Source organism: Chamaea fasciata, unplaced genomic scaffold (assembly GCF_029207755.1).
Source record: "Chamaea fasciata isolate MVZ Bird 193981 ecotype frontalis unplaced genomic scaffold, bChaFas1.0.hap1 SCAF_11, whole genome shotgun sequence".
Classification (NCBI taxonomy): Eukaryota; Metazoa; Chordata; class Aves; order Passeriformes; family Sylviidae; genus Chamaea; species Chamaea fasciata.
In genome coordinates this window covers 25,712,258-25,734,742 of record NW_027094096.1, presented here as the reverse complement: position 1 = coordinate 25,734,742, position 22,485 = coordinate 25,712,258, and the positions used below count along the sequence as shown (strand labels likewise).

Below are 22,485 nucleotides of genomic sequence, written 5' to 3'. Positions count from 1 at the left end.
AACAAGAGATTTCTCTAAGTCATTATTCCTTCCCCCTGTTCAGTTTGTAAAATTCAATGCAAATGCTTTTTTTTTTTTTTTATTAAAGTTCTATTAAAGTCCTGTGGCTTAAAGATAACGAAGAGCAAAGAGTATAAATTAATAAAATGAAGAAACAAATTCCCAGTTAGTATAAACCAGCTCTCTCCTTTCTCTTCACCATTGAAATTAAAAGCAGTAGTAGCCAATGGTGACCCAAAGCATTCCCCTTCTCTAAATAAACCTTTCATAAGAAAGAACACAGAAAACAGCACCGGCAGTATTAAATCTGTCCATCATGATCTTTTCTGGACGTTGAATAGACTCCTTTTATAAATCTTCTCCATTTTCTTAATGAAAATTAAATAAAATGCTCCTGCATTTTACCAGGCGGATATATATTGAGTAAACATTTGACATCTCCTATCCACCGTGTTTAAAATCCAAACTTGTCTTCATATCTGTCCTTTCCCAAAAAGAAGCCATAAAAATATATCTGCACTATCCTTCAAGGCTGTTAGAGTGCTTCTGCAGTATTCCTTCTTGGTGAAATTGCTTGCACAAGACTTGCATTCAGAAAGAATCTTAAGAAGACATAGTGTGTTTCCAATGGCTTCTTATTCAGTTCTCCCCAATTTCCCAGGGCAAACAGTTCTCTTTTCCATCATCTTTATCTAAGGACAGTTTCTAACAGACTTTTATTCTCAGACTTGTTTCAAAGACAAAATTGGGCCATGGAACTCACCAGGGCTTTGGGTTTTAGTTGGGTTGTTTGGTTAGTGTATTTTATTATTTTGTTTTGGGTTTTGTTTTTATTTTTATTTTTGATGCACTTGCTCCATCATTCTTTAATTTTTATTATTGTTTTCTCTTTACCAAATGGATTTCACATTTAAGCATTTTTCAACTTTTTATTTAGAAGTAAATCTTGCATCTCCAAAAAACGCAGCTCCTCAAGGAGATTAGTCCATAAAACAAAGGATCTTTCAACTCAGAATAAACAGGAAAATAATCTGAACTGCATCAAAATCTGTCTACTTAACAATAAATCTGGACTTAACAGTAGAACTGTGAGGAACCTAATATCAAAACCCATCCCCAGTCCCATCAGGATTGGTCTGGAAGAAAATGTTACTATTTCAGCTCTAAACATTTATTGAATGATAATGATTTATCCGTTTATTTATTTAAGAAAAGTCAACATCTTGGTGAGATGATGGCAGACAACTCACAGAAATCATCTTTATAAAGACAAATATCCGCAAAAGTCTGATTCAAGAAACCAGACCAATAAAGGTCACATGAAAGGGAGAAGGCAGACCTTATTTCATCCCTACATCTTCTTAGGTGACTAATAATTCCTAAAATTTTCCTTCTGTCTGTAAAGCCAGGCATTTCACACAGTGGTGAAGTGATATACAAGTATCCCACAGTCAGTGGGGCTGGACCTCTCACCTTGTGGGACATGATCAGGTAAGAGGAGCTGAGAATTTGTTCCCTGGGCTTTTAAAATCCATATGTTAATGTGACTGCAAAGGGTAACATTCTGCTGAAACAAGGAGGAACAAGAGTTTCAAAATACCAAAGTTAAAAGCTGCTATCTACTATGGCTATACACAGTCCTACTCGGAGGGTATCTGTAGATTGGAAAACAAGGAAAAGCGGGAAAAATTTAAACTGCTCAAACTGTCTTTTCTGCCTGTTGCTCTGTTTCTCCACTACCTACTTAATCATACATCATCAGTATTTATTGGATACATGACAGATAGGCATTGCATGAAATACAATAGGTGTGTATGACTTCTACATGAACAGCTTTGGTTTTACTTAGAAAACCCTGCAAACCTTTCACAGGGCTTGCAGAAAGTAGTACCAAGTATTCATACCCATCACTGGATTCTGCTGTGAACTTTAGAGGTTTTACTGTAATAGGTTCCACTTAAAATAAAATCAGCTCTTTGACCCTTGAAGCTCATTAAAGACCACGAAGCCCAAAGAATCACAAAGACATGAACAAAAACGAAATCCTCCGAAGCTCAGTGAGATGTTAGCTGTGGGTTACCTCAGGGATCAGTGTTAATTTACAAGTGGAAAAACCATTATCATCAACAAAGGTGCATTAGTTTTTCATCTTTCAAGCAACCGGCCCTTTTAAATGCTGCAATTACTAATGGCTTAGGAATCAGACTAAATAATATACAAAAATAAACAGCCTTTTCAGATAATAGATACTTTCTTTTATACTGGAATATAATACAGAAAAATGTTATTTGAGACATCAAAGACAGGCACTGGTGTCAAACCGAATTGTTGATTAGAAAGGTAACAGATTATTCACTGATGTACTAATAAGTGTCCAGGACTTGAAATCATCACATATTGGAAAACAGGACGAAGAAAACCATCCGAAATACCAGAACTTCCTTACTTAAAGGAAGCTTAACGTCACAAATGAAACCTCCAGTACCCAGGAAATAAATCCAGACAATAATAGTTATGATGTCTCTGGAAATTATTCAGTCCCTTGTAAAACACAATCACAGTAGACTAAATTTTAAGATCTAAAGTCAAAATCCATTCCCTCTTGCTGAAATTAGAATGCCAAAATTTTGACAAAAATGGAACTTTTGGAAGTCAATTTCCCAGGTGAGCAAAGGAGAACTGATGCACTTGGGGGACTGTGATAACTGAACTCAAAACACCAAGCGCAGAGCAATGACAAACAAAAACCAACAACCCGAAAGTAAAGCAGGGCAGCAGACATTCGAAAAATAAAATTGACTGGTCTTCAGAATAAATTCTCTGCTGTGAATGACACTTGGCCTGTCACACCCTTTCAGATGTTTCAGGGGAAACCTTACCCCTATGGAAGCACTCTGAAGGGACTGTTCCGATCTCCATTATACCCCAGGACCCCAACTCCTCCTTTCAGGAGCCTTAGCATGCAATATTTTGGTAGGATATGCAGGAAAACCCCCGAACAATCATATTGTCTCAAGAACCGGTGGACTTTATCATGCATGTGACTACTCTGAGAAAAGAGCAGAGTAATTGTTTTCTCCATAAATACAAGGTAGCAGACCACACACCTTGACCAACAGCACAAGCACCTTCTATTGAATGTATTTGAAACAATCAAAGATAACTCTTTCATTCTCTAATTCATTATCCGGAAAAGAAATACTGGAGGTACTTGAATGACACCTGTACCACTTCTCAAAACCACAATGAAGCTCAAAACAAACAGGCAAAAAGATGTTTTCATAACATTCTTCACTTCAAAGCATGAAAAAATCGTGGTACTTAAAAGTTAATCTCTCATTCCAAGAGCGAACCCTACCCTCCATGGTTTAATTTTTTTTTTTTAATAAATTTACCTGTCTATGAATTAAATAAATTTCATTGTCATTCACAGAAACAAAACAACAAAAAAGGCTCTTTTGCCTGGACAGCTGAGCAATGGGAATACCTGTTTCATGCACCAGGACAGCAGGCTCTTCCAGAAAATACCTGCAATATCTTTATACCTCATCCCCAGAATACAAACCTTTATATCTGTCAAAGAAAATGTAAAAATACTTGTTGCTCTTCTGCTTTTTGTTTTGTTTTGTTTTTTTTTTTAAGTACATTCTCACACATAATATGAATTGCATTGCAGATAGCAGGGATTAGCGGAAAGCTTCTTACCAAGTACCCCAAGGCGATAGTTGACTGTGATGACTATCACATTCCCATAACTTGCTAGAACACTGCCATCATATAAATTTCCAGTGCCTTCCATGTAGGACCCTCCGTGAATATACACCATCACAGGCTTAGGTCCCCCACTGTCCCGAATGTCTGGAAAAAATATTAAGATACATTTTATCTCAAGAAAGCACCAAAGAAGATACATGCAATATTTTAATTTTTTTTTTATTATTTTTTTTTTTTTAGTGAGGTTATTTTTTTCTCAAAGTGTTTCTCAAGCAACATCTTTCACATAAGGAAACGGGCAGGTGGGCACAAGTGTTTCTTTGTGGCTTGCTCTTAACTAAAACTCCTGTTTTTTGAAGCACCCTGAAAAGCAGAAGGGAACTGAAAATGGTAACACGTCTGCTCAAATGCAGTGAGGCATTGCTCTGGTTCTGACCCAGCTGAGCTGGGGTGTCCTCTCTTTAATGTCTACCAACATAAGAGTGAGCTCATTTTGGCCGAACACTTCTGAAAGCTCGGTGCAACTTTCTGTTCACTTAGCTAAGGGAAATCCAATATATTAAGATAAACAAGATTCCTGCTAGTACATGAAAGTGTTGACTTCTTCCAGTCCCCTAATTTGTAAAAGGGTGTACAAACAGCTGTCTTTGGATGGGTCTGAAGTCTGAGTTCAAAAAGTACTTGAAAGTTGTTTAACACTTAGACCTTTGATTAAGATTATTGATAACTTGGGTGGCCTGAAGGTTAAGGTGCACGGGAACGTCTTTAGTTCCCTAAATCGTGAAAAGGACTGAATATTGGAAAATAAAACTGCCAGGAACCATACTGAAAAATCCCCACCCTGTATTCAAAAAAATTGCAAGATTCTCAAAAGTGACATCAAAGGCAGGGAACAGTTTTAAAATGTTGGAAGCTCTGCCATCCTCCCCGACAACAAAATTAGATATTGTCATACTGTTTTGAGTTTTGATTCAGGTATCCCTCCACCCCCAAACAGTCCTATTTGCAAACTGGTGCATTTACTCAGAATACAATTTTCAATATATGAACAGTGCTACTCCTCTTGAGCAGAATTGTTCCTGAGTACCAATTCAAAACAGTTAGTATGGGCTGATATGTTTTCAAAAGTTGGGGGGTTTTCTGTTGGGCAGGAAATAAATCAGCTTAGGTGTAAATTTAAATTCTTACATCCGATTAAACTGCATTTTGTTCTGATTTACTGGGTGCCTGAGTCTCTTCCACCACCCAAATCATAATATGCCGTAAAAGTCCCTCAAAATCCAGAAAGACATCAGCAAGAGAGCATAGGAAAATTTCCCAGTGAGGAACTGTTCTGAATATTCTGATTCAAAACCACTTTTTTTGTCATTATGACACTATTCAAGTGACTTCTCTGATTGCTTCCTTCAGGGTTTGAAGGAACCTCAGATGTATTGTTTATTCCTTTGATTTGGAAGGATCTTAGTTAAGAAGCTTTCAAGGGAGCTCTCTGCAGAACTGCTGGAATTGTTTCTGAAAGGATGTGAGGAGTAGGTGGGGCCAGTTACATTAAAATCCCGCTTTAGGAATTCGCTGGAAAACATCAGCACAAGGGTTTCCGTTTATAAAAAAATCCAACTGCAACTATTATTTTGGTATGGATTCTGATTTGAAGAAAATGCCAGAACATCGAGATCAGAAATTGTATCTTCAATATTGGAAGTAGTAGAACAATCACTTATTCAAGAAGAAAAAGATGATGAAAGGTTGTGCATGAAATTGCTTGTACTGCTCTCCCTGACTGAGCCTTTAGTGAGGGCTTTCCAACATGCAGCTTTCAGGGTGTGAAGCTACAGAGATTATTTACCTTCACTGTCCGTAGGATGGAGTTATGAGCTCCTCAGGTTTAAAATCTACACTGAGGAAAAAGTCTTTCCAAATTCATATACTGTTCTCAGTAGACGCTTTGTTCTTAGTCTATGCTGCCTTTTTTTTTTTTTTTGATACAAATATGGAAGCAATAATAAATTATTAATCTGAAATCACTGTGTGACTGTTCCCAGCAGAAATTGTACACAGTTAATTGTATGCTTGATGGTAACACAGGGGGAGACAGTCTCAGAATTCCTCTTTAATTAAAATTACATAGAATTACAGAGCACCAACTGTGAACAGCAATGAAATGTTGGTAGCACTGGCCTGTATATCTGGAAAAGAATATTGGAATATTTAGAATAGAATGGCTGTCCTTTATCTGAGAAAGGAAGCACATATTCATGAATAAAATCTCATATACAAGGAAGTTATTATTTGAGTAATTTCTGTCTCTACAATACTGTTATTTTCTACTACTAATATCCTTGTAAAGATTACAGATCAGATAGACAAGGGAAGGCCAATTTTCAGCTCTGCCTCTGTGCCATGTCAGAGCAGATGACATGCACAATGAATTTTCCTCATGCTGCTTTGCCAAAGTCATCAGTCTTCAGAGGAATCCCTCCTACAAAAGGGAAACTCTGCATCTGAATGTCTTGGGCAGCGACCTAGCGCTGGAGACATCAGTCAGGGTGTGCAGGACTCATCTGAGGCTGCTGGGCCTTCGGGCTGTGGATTAGACAAAACCCTGGGACTCTCCATGGGAAAAAGAAAGATCCCTTTATTTTGGTCAGAGGTTTCATATCAATTGCAGTCTACAGCCAGGAATATTTGAAAGGCACAAGCATTCAGCCGGGAGAGTGTTGTTTAAGTACATTTGTTATTAGCAACTGAGGTTATTGCATGATAAGATGGAAGGAAGAGAGCAAAAAAGCGCAGTGTAATCAAGAATTGATTCCTACCATAAAATGTTCCTCCATGAAAACCCTCATCCTTTAGAACTAAACTGAAGGAAGAATTAGGATAATGCACTGTGAGGAGAACACTTTTGTATATTGGTAAAAACGTGGCAGAAAGATGCACTTTTCAAAAGTGATTATTGAAGTTAAGTGTCCAACTCAATGAAGTAAATAATTGACATTACTCAGGTACTTTTTAAAATCTGACCACAAATGATGCATCTTTCCTTTTTTCCTACGGGCTGGTGGTGTCAGTCCTTTTTGTGCATGTGCACGAGGACACCGCAGTTCCACTTTCATATACAGATTAATAGTTATTCATGGATGCAGATTAACAGATACTTGTGTTTGTAGCTCACAAACTTTAGGTGTAAATGTGGCATTTCTGCCAAGGCTAGATTTATAGACTGATTTAATTTAGTTGTGTTCTGCATTTTTGTTGCTTTTTATTAAGTGTTGCTTTAATTAAAAATGGACACATTCATCTTTTCGAAGACATTTGCAAGGATAACACTGTTAAAAATCCTTCTCAAATTCAGCTCAGTTCTGGTTTCAGTCACACAGAAGATCATTGTTGAGTGCTGTGATTTGTTTGGCTTTAAATTCCTGGTTCCTAAAACATTGAAGTAGATCTTACTGTACAGCAAAGAATTAACCTTATTTATATTACATATACATTACTTTCTTGTAATTGTTTCTATTATCGCTTCTCTCCTGTACCTTTCTAATGTTTGCTGCATCGACTTTTTATGTCTCTTCTTAATTATGTTACAGAAAATTCAGGAATACGGCTGACTTTCATTCTATGTTTGTTACATTACACAACAGGGGACCAGGTCTGACTGTGAATCTCAGTCACAATTGTCATATATAAGAAAACATAATTATAGATTCAGTCATTCCAAACTGCTGTGAATTGGCCACGTGACTTAACAAGCGTTATTTGCAGGGAACAACCAAAATGGGAAAGGAAGAAAAGCCTACCTGGAGACAACGTCACACAAAGAGATCATTAGTTTAGCACTGATGTCACAAGCATTGCTTTTCTAGACGGCACAAAAACTTGTGACAGCTTGGTAAGTCAATCTTGGGTTTTGAAGATGAAACAGCACTAGAACAGTGGAAAGCTTTTAGATTGGTTGGAGCAGAACCTGTGTGTGCCCTCCATAGAATATTAGATGGATGTGTGCACATGTGTGTGACTCTTCCATAAGCTTTTGTAGAAAATATTTAACTGGAGCACGGTACCAGTCATTGCTACTCTTAATAATTTTAAAGCCTTTTAACAGCATTTGTCCTTTCAGTTCAAATCCATCAGATGCCTTATAGATGCATTACCATTTAATAAATTAGTGCACTTAGTCTTGATATGTAAACATCCATTAATGCCACGTTTTTAAAACGAGACATAAACTAGATGCCCTGAGACTATTAAAGTAACTATTGAGCTTCTGTGAGGAGTTTCAGATATGTTTTCTCTTTTAGAGTACAGCCTGCATCCATCAGGCTTCAGACAAATAGAATTCTCTCCCTTTGTTTGTTTTCCTACCTGTCAAACCAGGGGATCATTTTGTGCACTCTCAAACCCTAAACTACCTCTACCTGAAAATTATTTGAGATCCTGATGGAGGACTGTATGAATGTTATCCTAGCATGAAAAAGGCCAAAGCTTTTACAGGTAAACATCTGGAGCAGATTCCCATTAGAGTAGGACCTCAATAGCCAGGTAGGCAGTCATTTTAAATTATTAAAGGATGATGGTTAGAAATGCAAAAGCTGACAGACTCTCCACTGTACGAGCAATGCTTGGCAGTGCTGAAAGTAAAATGAAGCCCTAAAGAGGTACTTAAATTAAAGGTCTGTCAGAATTTTATCATGCATGTTTTCAAGTATTAATAACATCACCACAAAAATTTGACACAATTTGAACTGTGTCTGTGTGTAAAGGGAAAATACAATCAGCACAATTTAATGTGCAAGTGGCACTGGAAGCTGTGCTTTGGAGGGGAAATCACGGAGCTAACATGGATGGGTGACAGGAGGAGCAGGAACCACGAGTCTGGCTGTGTGCATCAGTCAGCAGGCTCACCCAAAGTGGTCAGATCTGCGCTACCCCAGCCTGGCTGGCTCTCATTAAAGGCAATAAATTAAGGCTGGAGCACGTGGTTGCTTTGCAGGGCAGACAAATGTGTTCTGCTGTCTGCTGCTCTCCCAAGTCCAAATTGTGCAACCAGTGCCAGGCAGAAAGGGTTTTGCTCCCCCTCTTTCTTACCATGACAGCTGAAGGTAGATGAAATGCCAGACTTGGCATCCCAGCGTGTATTAGTACCAATGGGTGATAGGGGCTTTGGAGAGCCTCAACTCTGGAGAGTGCTCCTTCGCACCAGCGGCACTGCAGTCTGTTAAGCACAAGAAGGGATTTGCAGATGAACTCTGCATCATTAGCAACTTAAAAATTGAGTGGATTTTTGGCTTTTTTTGATTTAAAACATGCTCTGGACCAAGAACTTCCTTCTGTCAATGAAGTCCAATAGCCCATACAAGACAGAGCACCAGACTAAATGATCAGAATCATCACAGTTACAGCCTGTGAGCAAACAGCAACATCTGTTCCTAATCTGTCTCCTTTTCCACAGGAGAAATTGGGAGGGAGGAGGGAAGAGCAGAAGCATCCATCAACTGCAGTGCAGACCCCGCTTCTGAGGCGTGTACTCTCAGCAGCAGACATGGTGTCTGCATTCCTCAGACTTAGCATCTGTATTCCTCCCTTCTAAAAATGGTACAGCAGCATTCCTGTATTGCAGAGGGACGCTGGGAGGCTGAATATGTTAAAAACTGAGAGATGCTCAAAGAGCACTGGGGACTAAATAAGGATTTAGGATTGACAGATCGATGTGCCAGGCAATGTGTGTGTGATAGAGCAGCGGATGAGAATTCATTTGTGAGAAATCCTTCATGGATATTTCATGCAACACTAACGACTTACAAGTCCAGTTCTGATCGCAGAGTACGTTGGCTGGGTAAGGATTTGTGTTGCCATGTTTTAGGTCATGCTCAGGATTTTAGTGGATCTTATGAACTAAGGGTGCATAAGAGTCACTGATTTTTGCTATGGCCAAACTAAAGTTATTACCTGACCAAAATTAAGACTAAGGCAATAAGATTAAAATATTTAACCCTTGAAAACTAAGCCTTGCTTCCGGACTGGGGAAGGTGCACTTTGTGTAGCTGCTGAGCAATTTGAAGGGAAATCTTGCATCTACACTAGATATTGCATACCTGCAGGTCAGCAAATGGGCAAATCCACCACAGCAATAAAGAGGGAAAGCCCCAGTGCTCACTGGTTGCGAGTGCTTTTGCCACTCTTGTTTTTGGTGCCTGCTCAAGTCGGTCAATATTTACTGAAAACAGGTAAGCATTAGAAATGTAGAAATGGAAGGGTTAAACAGAAAGAATGCATCCAGACTGGGGAAAAAAGGCATTTGTATTACTTCTGACTTTTCACACTCATAGAATTTGAAAACACCTTCATTTTTTAAACAGCAAATTTGCAGATCATTAGCTGGTAATGTGCACTACTGCCTTTGGGTCTTTTGAAAACAAAAATGAAAAATGATCTAATTAAGTCTGGTCTACTGGTTGCAGCACATACCAGAGATCCAAATTTGATTACTGACTCCAGTGCTTGGGCTGGCAAGGTTTGGACCACAATACTGTGGCAGTGGCATGCAGCAGCTGATGGCAGTGGGATTATTGAACAGTGCTTTAAAATGAAATCCTCTAATCAAACTCAGATATTTGAGTGGCACAACACAAAATGCTCTCCAGATATTTGCTGCAAGAAGCTGCTATGGAAGATCTTTCTTCTGAAAGATACAATCCAATGTATCTACACAAATAGACATGAGATCTATGGATTTTTTTTGATGTAGAGACCATCCTGGGCATTTTAGAAATCACTGGGGATTGTTTATATAACATGGGGTCTATGGATATCTGATAACAGTTGTTTTGCAACATGTACAGCCCAGTCTCTCTAATGCTCCGATTTTGTCATTCATTCAGTTTAGCATTTATTTTATTTTTTCCGCAGCTATTTGTTTGAAGGATTTTACACTGCCTAAAATCTGCCAGACTACAGAAAGTGAAGGCTCTGAAGGACAGGTTAGCAGAAAACTAGTCAGCTAAAGTGACCTTTTGCTTGGCCCCTGTCTTTCCTGCTACTCATACCCAAACACTGAGTTCACTAAGTTTGTGAACGCTCCAGCTCTGCACATGCAACTAGTGCTAGAGTTTTAATACAGAAGAGCAGGTTCACAAAAATGCAGGACGTCTGATCCTCTGGGAAATGCAGGGTCTCAGCAGACAGGGCTCTTCTCTCAACCCAGCAGACATCCCAGCAGTCTTGACCGTCTAGCGATCATAAAAATTTAGATTTTCCCTGTCTCTCTGTGCCTCTCGGAAGCAGTAAAAGTCTAATTACTGCCTTCACTCTTCTATGGGCACGGAAAGGAGAACAAAACTGTCACTTGTACACCAGAGAAAATTAATCCCAGTCCTATAAATTACAGAGATTTATTAGTGCTGTAAATGTGCTTCTTCCCCTCTAGTTTGACTGCTGTGTTCTTACAGCCCTTCTTCTTCCTCCTGCAATTGTCAGAGAGGGAGACAGGTTTTCCCTGACATGGACACTTGTTCTCAGCAGACTGAGATCCCTCCTCTGAGCTCACCTACTAAAGCATTTTCTGACAGCAACCACTCTCTGCTGAATTTCAGTAAACTGAGGAGTCTCTTGTAAGTCTGCCTAAGCAGAGAAGGACTCAACAAACCCGGTATCATCAGCATCTGTCTTGGCAATTGTACAGCAATTTAGGAGAGCTATTAAGGCCCACTGGGTGAATAGCCCAAATTTAAATGGTTTCTTAAAACATATTGGTAAAACAAGACAGGGTAAATTTTGTCATGGCTAATTCACTGTCACAGTTCTTTCAGATTTCATAAGAATTTCCCTTGCAATATTCTGTCATGGACTCGTGCAAAAATATCCTGACTTCATAAAGCCAGGAGGACCTGAATTGTCATCATTAGCTCTGAATAACACATGGCCTGATTTCAGCTGGGAGTTAATTTGTGCGCTTAGGGTGAGAACAATGTTGATAACCCACTGATGCTTCAGTTGCTGCTGAGCGGTGCTCACACGAAGGCAAGGACTTTTCAGCTCCTCACCACGCCAGCAATAAGCTGGAGGGGCAGGAGAGGTTAGGAGGGGACAGAGCCAGGACAGCTGAGCCCAACAGGCCAAAGGGATATTCCAGATATTCCGTGTCCTATGGCACCATGCTCAGCGTGGAACCTGGGGGTCACTGCTCAGGAGCTGCCAGGCACAATTGCTCTGTGCTCCACATTTGCCATATCCTCGTTTGTTTTGTTTTGGTTTTTTTTAATCATGATTATTGTGATAAAAAACTGTTTCATTTCACTTCTGTCATATTAAATTGTCTTTATCTCAATTAATAATTTTACTTTTATATTTGCTTCCCCAGTTCTCTCCCCCAGGGAGGAGCAAGTGACTGGCTCTGTGCTGTTCAGCTGCCCGCTGGCTTAAACCACCACAGGAGAGCTTTCAAAGGAGATTTTCAATTTATCAAAATCATCAAATCTTGCAAATTTTGGCCCAGCTGGTGGGCTTTCATTCGTATGCTTAACATACAGATCCAGTAGAGGATCATAAATCAGTCATAAAACTGTGACAAAATCCCTGTTCAGTTATTGGGTGGGAAGTTAAATGTTCAAATTTGCCTTCCTTAATCTTTTCCGAAAAGCCTGAGTGCTTCTGTTCAAGTTAAGTAGTTGATGTTCTGTGTGATGAAAAACAACTTTAATTAAGAGCCTCTCAGTCTACAAGTTAAGTTTCATCTCAGTATCTGGTCAACTTCCCCCTGCCCCTCCCCAAATATTAAGAGAGAAGCAACTCTACCAGTCCTCTGGTAATTTGTTTTACTCGTTGACCATCAGCCATACAAAGAGTGTGTTTAAGATTCAGAACTCTGAAGCACATCTACTTGAAGGGATGAGAGTGCTCAGGAAAAGAGCCCCTTGTTACCATTTTCATAGCCCTGAAAAAATATCAAATCTGCATAGCTTCATGATCAACAGACAGAATTTATGAACAGAATAATATGCTTGACATTTCAAACTTTTGATTTTACTTGGAAATAGGGTTTTCTAAGGGTCAGCTCAGGCAGACCAGCATCTTTGTACTTGCAGAAAACAGAAGAGATTGGGTTCTGTTAATTTTAGTTTAGCTCCACAGAGCTTCACCAACAGGCAATGCTGCCTCCCTTCTGCAGGGAGGTGGGGTAGCCTTTAATTTATTTATATTTTTTCATGGCAGCATAAATGCAGATGGGTTGGCATTTGGGGAAATTCAGTTGCTTAAGAGACACTTTTAAAGAATTTTCTGAATTTTTCCTTGTATAAACACAACATTTTCTATGTTTATCAAACTGAGATCAGTCAGTGAAAAAAAAAAAAGAAACATCTTTGTACTTGGTGAAATACATAGGGTTAGAAAACATGCAAAAAGGTGTACAGAGAAACTTTAAAAGAGTGTTAGTTTAAATAGTATGGACAAAATTCAGTCAAAAGGTGGGATGCAACATATCAAAAGTCCATTTCAAGAAAACAAAACCCCTCCTTTTTAAATATTGTTACTGTTTTGTATCAAAACGTAGAACTTAACAACATTCTTTCTTTTAAAAAATTAAAAATATATATGTATAACAACAAGCAAGAAGACAAAACACATCAAAAATGGGAATTAAAAAAACAAAAAAACTCTTCAAAAGAAGACAAGAAGTCAAAAAAAGAGGGGAGAAAAAAGATTTTCAGGGATCCTTGTCATGCAAATCAGTTTGGCGGCAAAAAATACCTTCATCTTCAGCACCGTCATTATCACCTAAATCATCTGTCTGTTTCTTTGTAAGGGGACCTAGGATTAAGAACGGAGAAAATGGAGGAAAAAAGACAATTCAAGAATATACAAGACTGAGGAAAAAAAACAGTGAATATTAAATTCCCAAGGACGTTTCAAGAAAAACATTTGCGGGGAGGGAAATCTTAGTTTATAACAACCCATTTTTCATTAAGTTTTTCAAACATTACAGCAGAACCTTCCCTGGGGGGTATGGCTATTAGAAACATCAAGCACAAGAATCAGAGAGTGCCCAGTGCTTTATTGTTTTTAAATGAAGAATCAAAGCTTGTTTACTAAAAGCATACCCCGCCATGGACTGTATTTATCCACTTCATTTAATTGGTTTTTTTCCCTGTAGCTTTTATTAGGAATAGTGGAGACAAGAACTGCCAAATTACCTCTTGCATTTGATGCAATAAGGTGGTTAATAAAAGTCTTGACAGTTGGTTTAAACAAGATTTTCTGTCAAATGTCAATTCACATTTCTAGATTCAACCATTTGAGCTCATGCATTATATAAAGATAAGCACAGGTTTAATTTTGGGGAATATTTGACACATTCATCACATTCTCTTTTAAATAGAACTGAAGATACCCTTGAAACCTTTGACTGCCTGCTGAGATATTTGTAAAGAAACATGAAAATCTATATGCAAACCAGAAGCAAGAGTGAAATCCTAGACCAACTGAAGACAATGACTTTTGCCATTGATTTCAATGGGGCCAGAGTTTCATGCAAAAAGTTGTATTGAATTGAAATTTTAGCTTGGGCAAAGCATCCAGGTTCAGAATTCCTTATCTCCGTAAAAGGATGATGAGACAAAATTCCTTTATGCCCAACACCCGTATTCTTAACAACTTATTTATAGATTTGTCATATTTTCCAATGGGAAAAATGCCCGCATCTTTACTGAGCAAGATGAATATACACCAGAAGGAAAGTCAAAGGCCACTCTGAAAATATTTCCACGTCATATATTTTACACACTTAGGCACAAACAAAAGACAGTTGGAACTCAGCATTATCTTTCCTTTTTTTTTTTTTTTCAGAGCTCTCTCATTTCCATGACATTCTGTAATTTGCATGCGAAAAAGCAATCAGTACGAACACAGGGCTAAGTAACAAAAAAAGAAAAAGCCAGCCAAGCACAGAGCAGAAAACAAGAACTTCCTCATGCATAAAATAGCAATAGACAAAAACAACAACAAAAAGAGAGATGAACAGTATGTGTTGATATTTGCGGTAGATGTAGGCAAGAGACATGCATTAAATCTAAGCACTGTGGAGTATTAAAACATTTGTATTTAAAAAGCTCTCTGTTATTTTACAGGATATTAGTCATTCAGCATTAAACTTGTCACTTTTAGGCAAAATACCATGTATTCAAGTGATGCATTTTTAAAAAAGAAAAATCATAAAATGTTTTTACCAGGTGCATGGATTTAAGAAACAGAAAAAAAAACCCCATGAAGTACCATGAGACTTTAACTGTGAATGTAGGAACTGGACCGTATTATTGAAAACCAAAGCTCAATACCTTAATTCCTGCATCAGTCAGGAGTACTGTTTTTAACTCATTCTAAATACAGAACACTAGAATTATACATCATAAATAAAACTCCAGCATTTTCATAACCACACCGTAACAATCCCTCTGTTCAGTGCCAAGCCTTGGTGGTGTGAGTTTTTCCTACTACAAGCCCTGGATACAATCTTTGCAATATTTGGTACCCGGATAATGTGCACTGATCCAAACACACACATTGAAATATCTCTCTGGCCAGCATTCTCATACCATAACAACTTCACTTCTAAACGAATAAAATCAGGGGAAACAAAACCCTCTATGCAAAGAATGACAATAATTTCATGATGGGTTTTCAGCACAGAGATCAGGAAGAGTGAATTTAAGAATGCTAAGAGCTGTGTACTTCAGAATGGAGATCCAGACACAGGCAAGGAGATATATATATATATATATTTATAGACACACACATATGTTCTTAATAGCTTCTTACATTTTAAATTTTAAAAGTCCCCAGAAAGGGACAAAGTGGCATCTGGAAGGACAAACACTCATTTTTCCAAATAACTTGCATAGAGATGGGCAAATTATTTTCTACGTGAAACCAAGACAATGTGTGTTACATTTTCTTTAATAGCTGGCCTTTGGCAGGTATTTTGAGTAGATCGGGGTTCCAGATCTCTACTTCAATTACAAAGTGCATCAACCATCTCCATGTAAATGTCTGGTCTCATGCCATTTCTGATATTACAATGTGGGGGCCCAGCTGACTGGGGCTAGCTTTAAAAATAACCTGGGTAATTTTCATGTTCACACAGTTCTGAGGTTCTCTGAAAAACATTTTAAAAACGAAAGAAATTAGACCACCTTCCTTAAAATCATAGAATAGTTTAGGTTGGAAAAGAGCCTTAAGATGGAGCCCAGGCAATAACCCAGCACCGCCAAGGCCACCGCAAAGCTGTGTCCCCAGGAGCCACACTCACACATCTTCTAAACACCTCCAGGGATGGTGACTCAACCAGTTCCCTGGGCAGCCTGTTCCAGTGCTTGACAACTCCTTTTTGCAAAGGGGCTGACCTATTTTTAAGTTGCCATAAATTAAACATGTTTTTTAATCTAGATCTGTTTCACAATAGCAGGGCTCTGCTGGCCACGTCCCCCGAGCAGGGGGACTCGTCCCTGTGGAGACACGTGGCACAGCCACCAGGCACCACTCACAGGGCCTGAGAAACAGAAGGAGAGATCATTCCTCCAACAAGTTCAATCCAGTCTGCAAATATAATGGACAGCATTTATTACACCTTCAGAGAATTTCCTGCTTCCACCAACTACAATGCTCTGAGTCCAAGAAACCAAAGCGGAGTTTGGCCCTCACGTAGCGGGCATGAACCTCCTCATATTTTATCTAAACACACAGAGGGGTGCTGTGAAGCTTCATTTATATTGTTTTAATTGCTGGGCAGTCCCTAAAAGGAGCATCAGCTCAAGACCCAGTGTGCACAGGGCTGTCTAAGAGGGCAGCATCAAGGGGTTCAGCCTGGAGTACCCGGAGAGGAGGCAGAGCTCTGCTGTGATCTGTGCTGCCTGTTTCATCTCCAGATGCTGGAGACGCTTCCTGAAGTCGTCAAAAGAGGTATTAAGAGAAGCTGTGGATTAGAATTCCACCCCTTTTCAGCACTAGCTCTCATTCTAAAATCAGTAAGAAACGGCTTTTGCTTCTGATTCTCCAGATAACTGATTACTCTAACAGCCTCGCTGTGTCGGGGTGATCATAAAGAAAGATTGATGTTTTGAGTCCTCACACAGGAAAACACGCTGAAATCACAAGCAGATAAACAGAATAAAATCTTGTGGCAAGAACTTACAAAATGCAGCAGCAATAGCCTTTTCTAGTAAAAATAAATAGGAACTAAAATTGCCTAGTAGGTGCATAATTTTTAAATATTTTCTGCAGCTTTCAATTAATATTCTACAGATAATTTATGATTTTGTAAATTAAATGTATCCCTCAACTAGGTTTATTCTTTAGAACTGACTGTTCTTTCAATATATGACTTTTTTAGGGTTCCTCCATCATTTTAATATTCTTTTCAGGTAACAGAAACTAATTTTAAGAGTATTAATACCAAGACATAATGGACTATGAGCCAATGAAGCAAAAAGGAATATTTTACAAAACTCTGATTGCCAGAAGTTTTTTGTCCCCAGTTACTTTTCACTGTTGCTCTGCTGTAGGCTTCTCTTTACCTTTTTGAAGGCCCAATTAATCTTACTTTTTGAGCATTTCACTTTCAAAAATGGGCATCCATTACAAAAAAAGAGGATTTTACTGTGTTTAACTCATAAACCTTCAAACAGATAATGCTGCCTTACTGCGCCAGCCGAAATTTTAGCCAAAGTTTATGCAATAAATATTAAATATCAACAAAGTAATCAGGTACTATAACTAATGGGGGGAAAATAGGGATACTAAAGCCTCCAAAATGCTGATGCAAAGATGATTTACTTACCAAAAGGCTCTCTAAGGTTTAGTCTCATTTAGTCTCATGTTGGTGCATACCCATAACTCTCATTAATGCTAATGGGAAATTAGACCCCTAAGTCACTTTAAAAAGGGGAAAAAAGTGATTACTACATTTTATGTTTCCTAAAGGCAAGGAATAGTCTCACCACAAAAGCTAAAGAAACTCTGTGTGCAGGAGGCACTCCTAACGCAGCCTATACTCATTGAATTTAAAAATAGTTCTTGCATTATTTAAATTATTATTCAAATATTTATTCTGTTTGTATTGCAATCAGTGCTAACGTGGTGCATTTTGAGATCTTGATAGTGACTACGGTGTGCTTGCAGATGCTTTTCCTTTGCTCAGAATAAGAGAAATAACACACCTCCCGTCCAGTTAGCCAAAGAGTAATTATGCACTCAGAAATAATTAAATCCAGCCATATTAATTCCGGTTTTTATCATTCCCTTTGATGAAGGACTAAGGTACTTTAGCTCCCAAATACATTAAAGCTGATTACAAATTCTCTCTTTATGGGCTGGATTCCGCAGAAATTATCCGTGGCCTTTCGGACCGCAGGAGTGTGGGAGGCATGGAAGCCCTGGATGTCGTTAGCTCTTTGGCCTGGGAAAGCTATTCATCATCAAATAGAGTCATGCTGCAAGTTGACACCATTCCGTAAAACAACAGGGCAAATCCTCTAAACCTAATAAATCAGGGCTGATGTGTACAGCCATTGTTGGGGCCAAAATGTTCTCCTTCGGTAATGAGGAGAGTGGGGAAGAGAAAAGGACCTTTTGCATCGGGTTAAGTAGGCTCCATGGATCCAGTAATTTAGAAATCACCACAGCAATAATTATTCTTTGAGGTAAGGTGTCTGCTTGATGGAAAGGGGAAGAGATAAGGCTGAGGCTGACTGCTGAAATTATGCTTGCAGAAAAAATTCACCAGGAGGGTTGCGACACTGTGGATTGTGATATTACGTATTTATCTTCAAACTTATCTAAGTGCCCCCAACCAGCTGTCTCTTCTTCATTAGCCCATTTCTTAATTAAGCATTGAAAATTTGTGAAGTGAAATTACCTCATCTTTTTAGACCCTAACTTTGGTTCCAAATACAAAATAATCAATTCTTTATTGTTTCTACCATCATTTTTTGTGCAACAAATTCTCCAACTAAAGAAAAAAATCAAAAAAACTTCCGTTGAATTATCATTGTCTAGCAGATGTTAGCTGAGGCACAATAACATGTTGTACCTATCTCCAGTTTTTAATTTAAAAGAAATTAATGAAGGGTTATAATTAACAATCTTCACACCTCAACATTTCCTGTGAATAAAAATCCAATTCTTATATGTTGAGATTGAAATATAACTCCCTCTATATATGCATATACAGAAATGTAATGACAGAAGAGAAAGTTACAGCACAATAGTTATCTGATGAATAATTTTATAAAGTCATCTTTCACTTGAAAATTAGAAAGCTCTCAGCAAAAAATAAAAGAACTAGATTCCTTAGAAAAGATAAATTTGGAAAGCACAAAAGGCAGCTGAGTCTAAGAAACACTTCAATGAAGAAAATATCTCATTTTGTCATACTTTGCTGCAACAGACAAAACAATCTTTTTATTTCTTTTTTATTTCCCTTTTTACTCTCCTGATTTCATCACACATGCACTCCTTGTTATTCACACCCCCCCCCCCCCCGATTAAATTCCTTTTATTTCCATATTGCACTTATTTGTAATATTCATACTTATCAGCAGGGCAAAGCCCTGGCCGACTTTGCTTTTTTGATGGCAACATTTGCATTCATGTTTTAACAACAAATGATGGCACAAACCTCGGTAGTTTCACATCTCACTACCTGATTTGTGATGACAATCAAGCTCCGTAATTAGAGCTGCAAGTAACTCAAATTTGCATCTGCAAGTGAGTGACAGGTACAAATTGAACCCACAAAAGGGTTGCCAACTTTCTTTGAAAATTTACATGTATAAATGCTTTGTCACTAAAGAAGCTCTTCTGACACTTCAAGACTAACTCCTGCTGTGCCTTTTATAACAGCATATTGCTGAAGTGTCACACAGAAAGAATATCTAATCCCAAACCTTTTTATTCACAAGATTAATCACACTGGCTGGATCTTGATTTCCCTTAAATCTGAAGGAGTTTCATTACTGCATGCTGGATATGTGTGAATTTAAATAAGATTAGAATCTGGGAATGTAGGGAGAGTTTCACTCTTTCGCTTCCCGTTTTAGACACAGCCCGAAATTCTCTGTGTTCTCAGAGGCACAGGCACTTTATGTTCACATGTCCTGAGAAGAGGCCCTCGGTAAACCCCGTTCCCTCCAAAACAGGTCACTCCATAAATCCAATTCCATTTCTAGGGGCTTTTGGTTCCATGGCATGCCTTGCATGGATTCATGCAGCGTCCCAGGGAAAGCAGGCAGGGTCAGTGCAGGTGGGTGGGTGAGAGAGGCACATCCGCACAGGGGACAAGGTCAGCCCTGGAGATATCCTGGGTGAGCTGCCTGCTAATCCGGACAGACTTGGGGGGAGCGCACAGCTCGTGTCTAGGGTGGATCTAGGACAGGGGAGAAGCTACTCAATGGAAGAGCCAAAATCCTGGGAGTTAGCCCACACGTCCTGATTTCTGAGACACTCCAGCTTTGGCTCTAGCCAGCGGGAAAAAAATATGCCAGAGAGGGGAAAGAGGAGTGAGATTTATTCACTTTTTTTTTTTCCCCCAGTGGAAGTAAGGGATGGAACAGACACTCAGGATAAAGGAGTGGGTGTCCCACCCATCAGAAAGAGACATGAGGAAAAGAACGTTTCAAAGGGACCAAGACTGGGCCGGCCGAGGCTGGCCCAGGGAAGGAAAGCCCTTTGAAGTTCCTTTAGCCAGGAACACTGCAGCTGGAGGGCTCCAGAGATGAGGGATGGGTGTGTAAGACATGTGAAAAATGGAAGTTGTAAGCCGTTATATTGGCATTAACACCAGCGTTTGTGACCCCAGTGCCAGCTCACGTGCCCGTGTCACAAGTTCACGCAGCTTTTACCATTCTATCTGCATGAATAATTCATGTTGTTTTACAGACACCCACAGTCCAGGGCGACACAGTGCCGTAAGGAATTGACTGCAGCACTACATGGCTGTGCCACCACCTGAGCTTTGAGGTCATGATTCAGTTCTGTCTCTCTCCAGGTAATGACCACAACCCAGATCCTAATGAAGACTCATGGACATGCTTAACTTTAAGCTGCTGAGTAAGATCTCTGAAGTCAACAGGCTAAATCCAATAATATGAAGATAGATTCACTGCCATTAACAGAACTGCTCTTTTTGCATCTGGGCCAGGAGGTCAGCTCAGGAGTAAGCGATAAACAGACAGGAGCATCCCAAATTCCTAACTTCCCTCAGTTATTCTGTGGATAAACCTAATCAACAAATAGAATTTCAATCTCTTGAACATACTACCAAAGCTCTGCAATGAAATTAAATCCTCTTTTTATAAATGCATTGCTTCGTAGTCCGTGTACATGCAAATAAAATTCTGCATTCCTTTTCCACAGCTCTCATAATCAAATTGCTTCCTAATTTTAAAGAAGATATGAACATGGTTTAGACTACAAGCTTATAAAAATTGATCATATTTAGCTCATGCGATAGAACTAAAGACCTGTATTTTTAAGATCCAAAATATTTGGTTCCCAGAGGAAGATTTACAAATGTATTAGCATATCAATACTAATCTTCACTTTCCCTTGAAGATCTCTATAGCATTGTTGTAATAAGTGCAAGTCAGGATGCAGTGAGTGCATCCTTTACATAAGGACATAGAAAGACACAGCTGAAAAACAATACCGTCAATTTAGGGGAACTGGTAAAGTTTGTTCTCTTTTTTTTTTCTACTTTTTGGGGGAATTTGTGTTATCTTGATTAAGACAGCTAGGGTGGGTCATCTACAACAATAAGCTACACTATGAAAAAGCATTCTCTACTGTCTCTTGACTTATATACAAAAACAACATTAAAAAATATGATTTCACTTTTATTTCATTGTTGCCTTCTGTTCTCAGCCCAAAACAGCAACTCGATAAATAAATTTTTCTAATCTTGTTCCCAAACCTTCCTCTCTGCCAAGAAAATGTCCCAGAACAGCAGTCTCAAAAGTGAGATCACTTTGAGATTCCTGCACAAGTAATTTCCTTTGCTAGGGACAACCCTGGCTGCTGGAAAAACCTTCTTCCTGACCAATTCTGCTAACTGCAGGGGCTGGTGTTACAGCAGCTATATGGGTTTGTTTATGGCACAGCTGAGCATACAGTCCAGCTCTCTCAAGGCCCAGTTTCACAGCCCAAATGGCAGAGCAAAATTGGTCTTCATGTAACCATGTAATTGAACATTGCAGAGAAAATGAAGTTAATTGCGCATAATATTTTCATATAGAGCTTGGAATGGAATAAGTTCTCCCACCCCTCTTCCCAACACACTCCATGTCATCTGGTTTCAAGGCACATGCTCAGAGCACTGTGTAACTCACTGCAACCTGTGCAGTGTTTTACAATGTGAGAGAAACTCACAGCCTTGCACCACAGTCATCGGAAATGATATGCAAGTCTCATTTTCTCCATTTTCTCATTGAGCTACTATCAGTAAAATGACTCCAGCTCACAAAGCTGAATTCCTTCAGAAAAGTGGCAAGGGGGAGAAAAAACTCATTTTGTACAGCTGGCTGTAATCCAACCCTGTCCTCTCAAGTGCTCAGTGGACAGAGGGGCAGGGAGTCTAGAGGTACAGCTCTTATTGATCACCCTCTCAATGTCCTTGTGCTAACTCTGAATCACTGCATTTCTTGCCACATTTTGAGCAGCATAAAGAAAATGTGATTCTATAGCAAGAAACCAAGGTGGAGGCCGTGGATTCTGAGTAATTCCCCGCAG

General features: G+C 39.0%; 1 protein-coding gene across 5 annotated transcripts in view; it reads right to left on the bottom strand.

The window, feature by feature from the left end:
- The window catches only part of NLGN1 (neuroligin 1), a 323,041-nt gene that overhangs the window by 188,925 nt on the left and 111,631 nt on the right, over positions 1-22,485 (bottom strand). For 3 of the 5 annotated variants that reach the window (XM_066193755.1, XM_066193754.1, XM_066193756.1), the window contains 2 exons: positions 13,459-13,518; positions 3,706-3,858 (listed from right to left, as the gene is read on the bottom strand). In XM_066193755.1, coding sequence (XP_066049852.1) covers positions 3,706-3,858; positions 13,459-13,518 — 213 coding nt within the window. The remainder of the gene's footprint in view (positions 1-3,705; positions 3,859-13,458; positions 13,519-22,485) is intronic. The other 2 variants (XM_066193757.1, XM_066193759.1) reach the window with 1 other exon arrangement.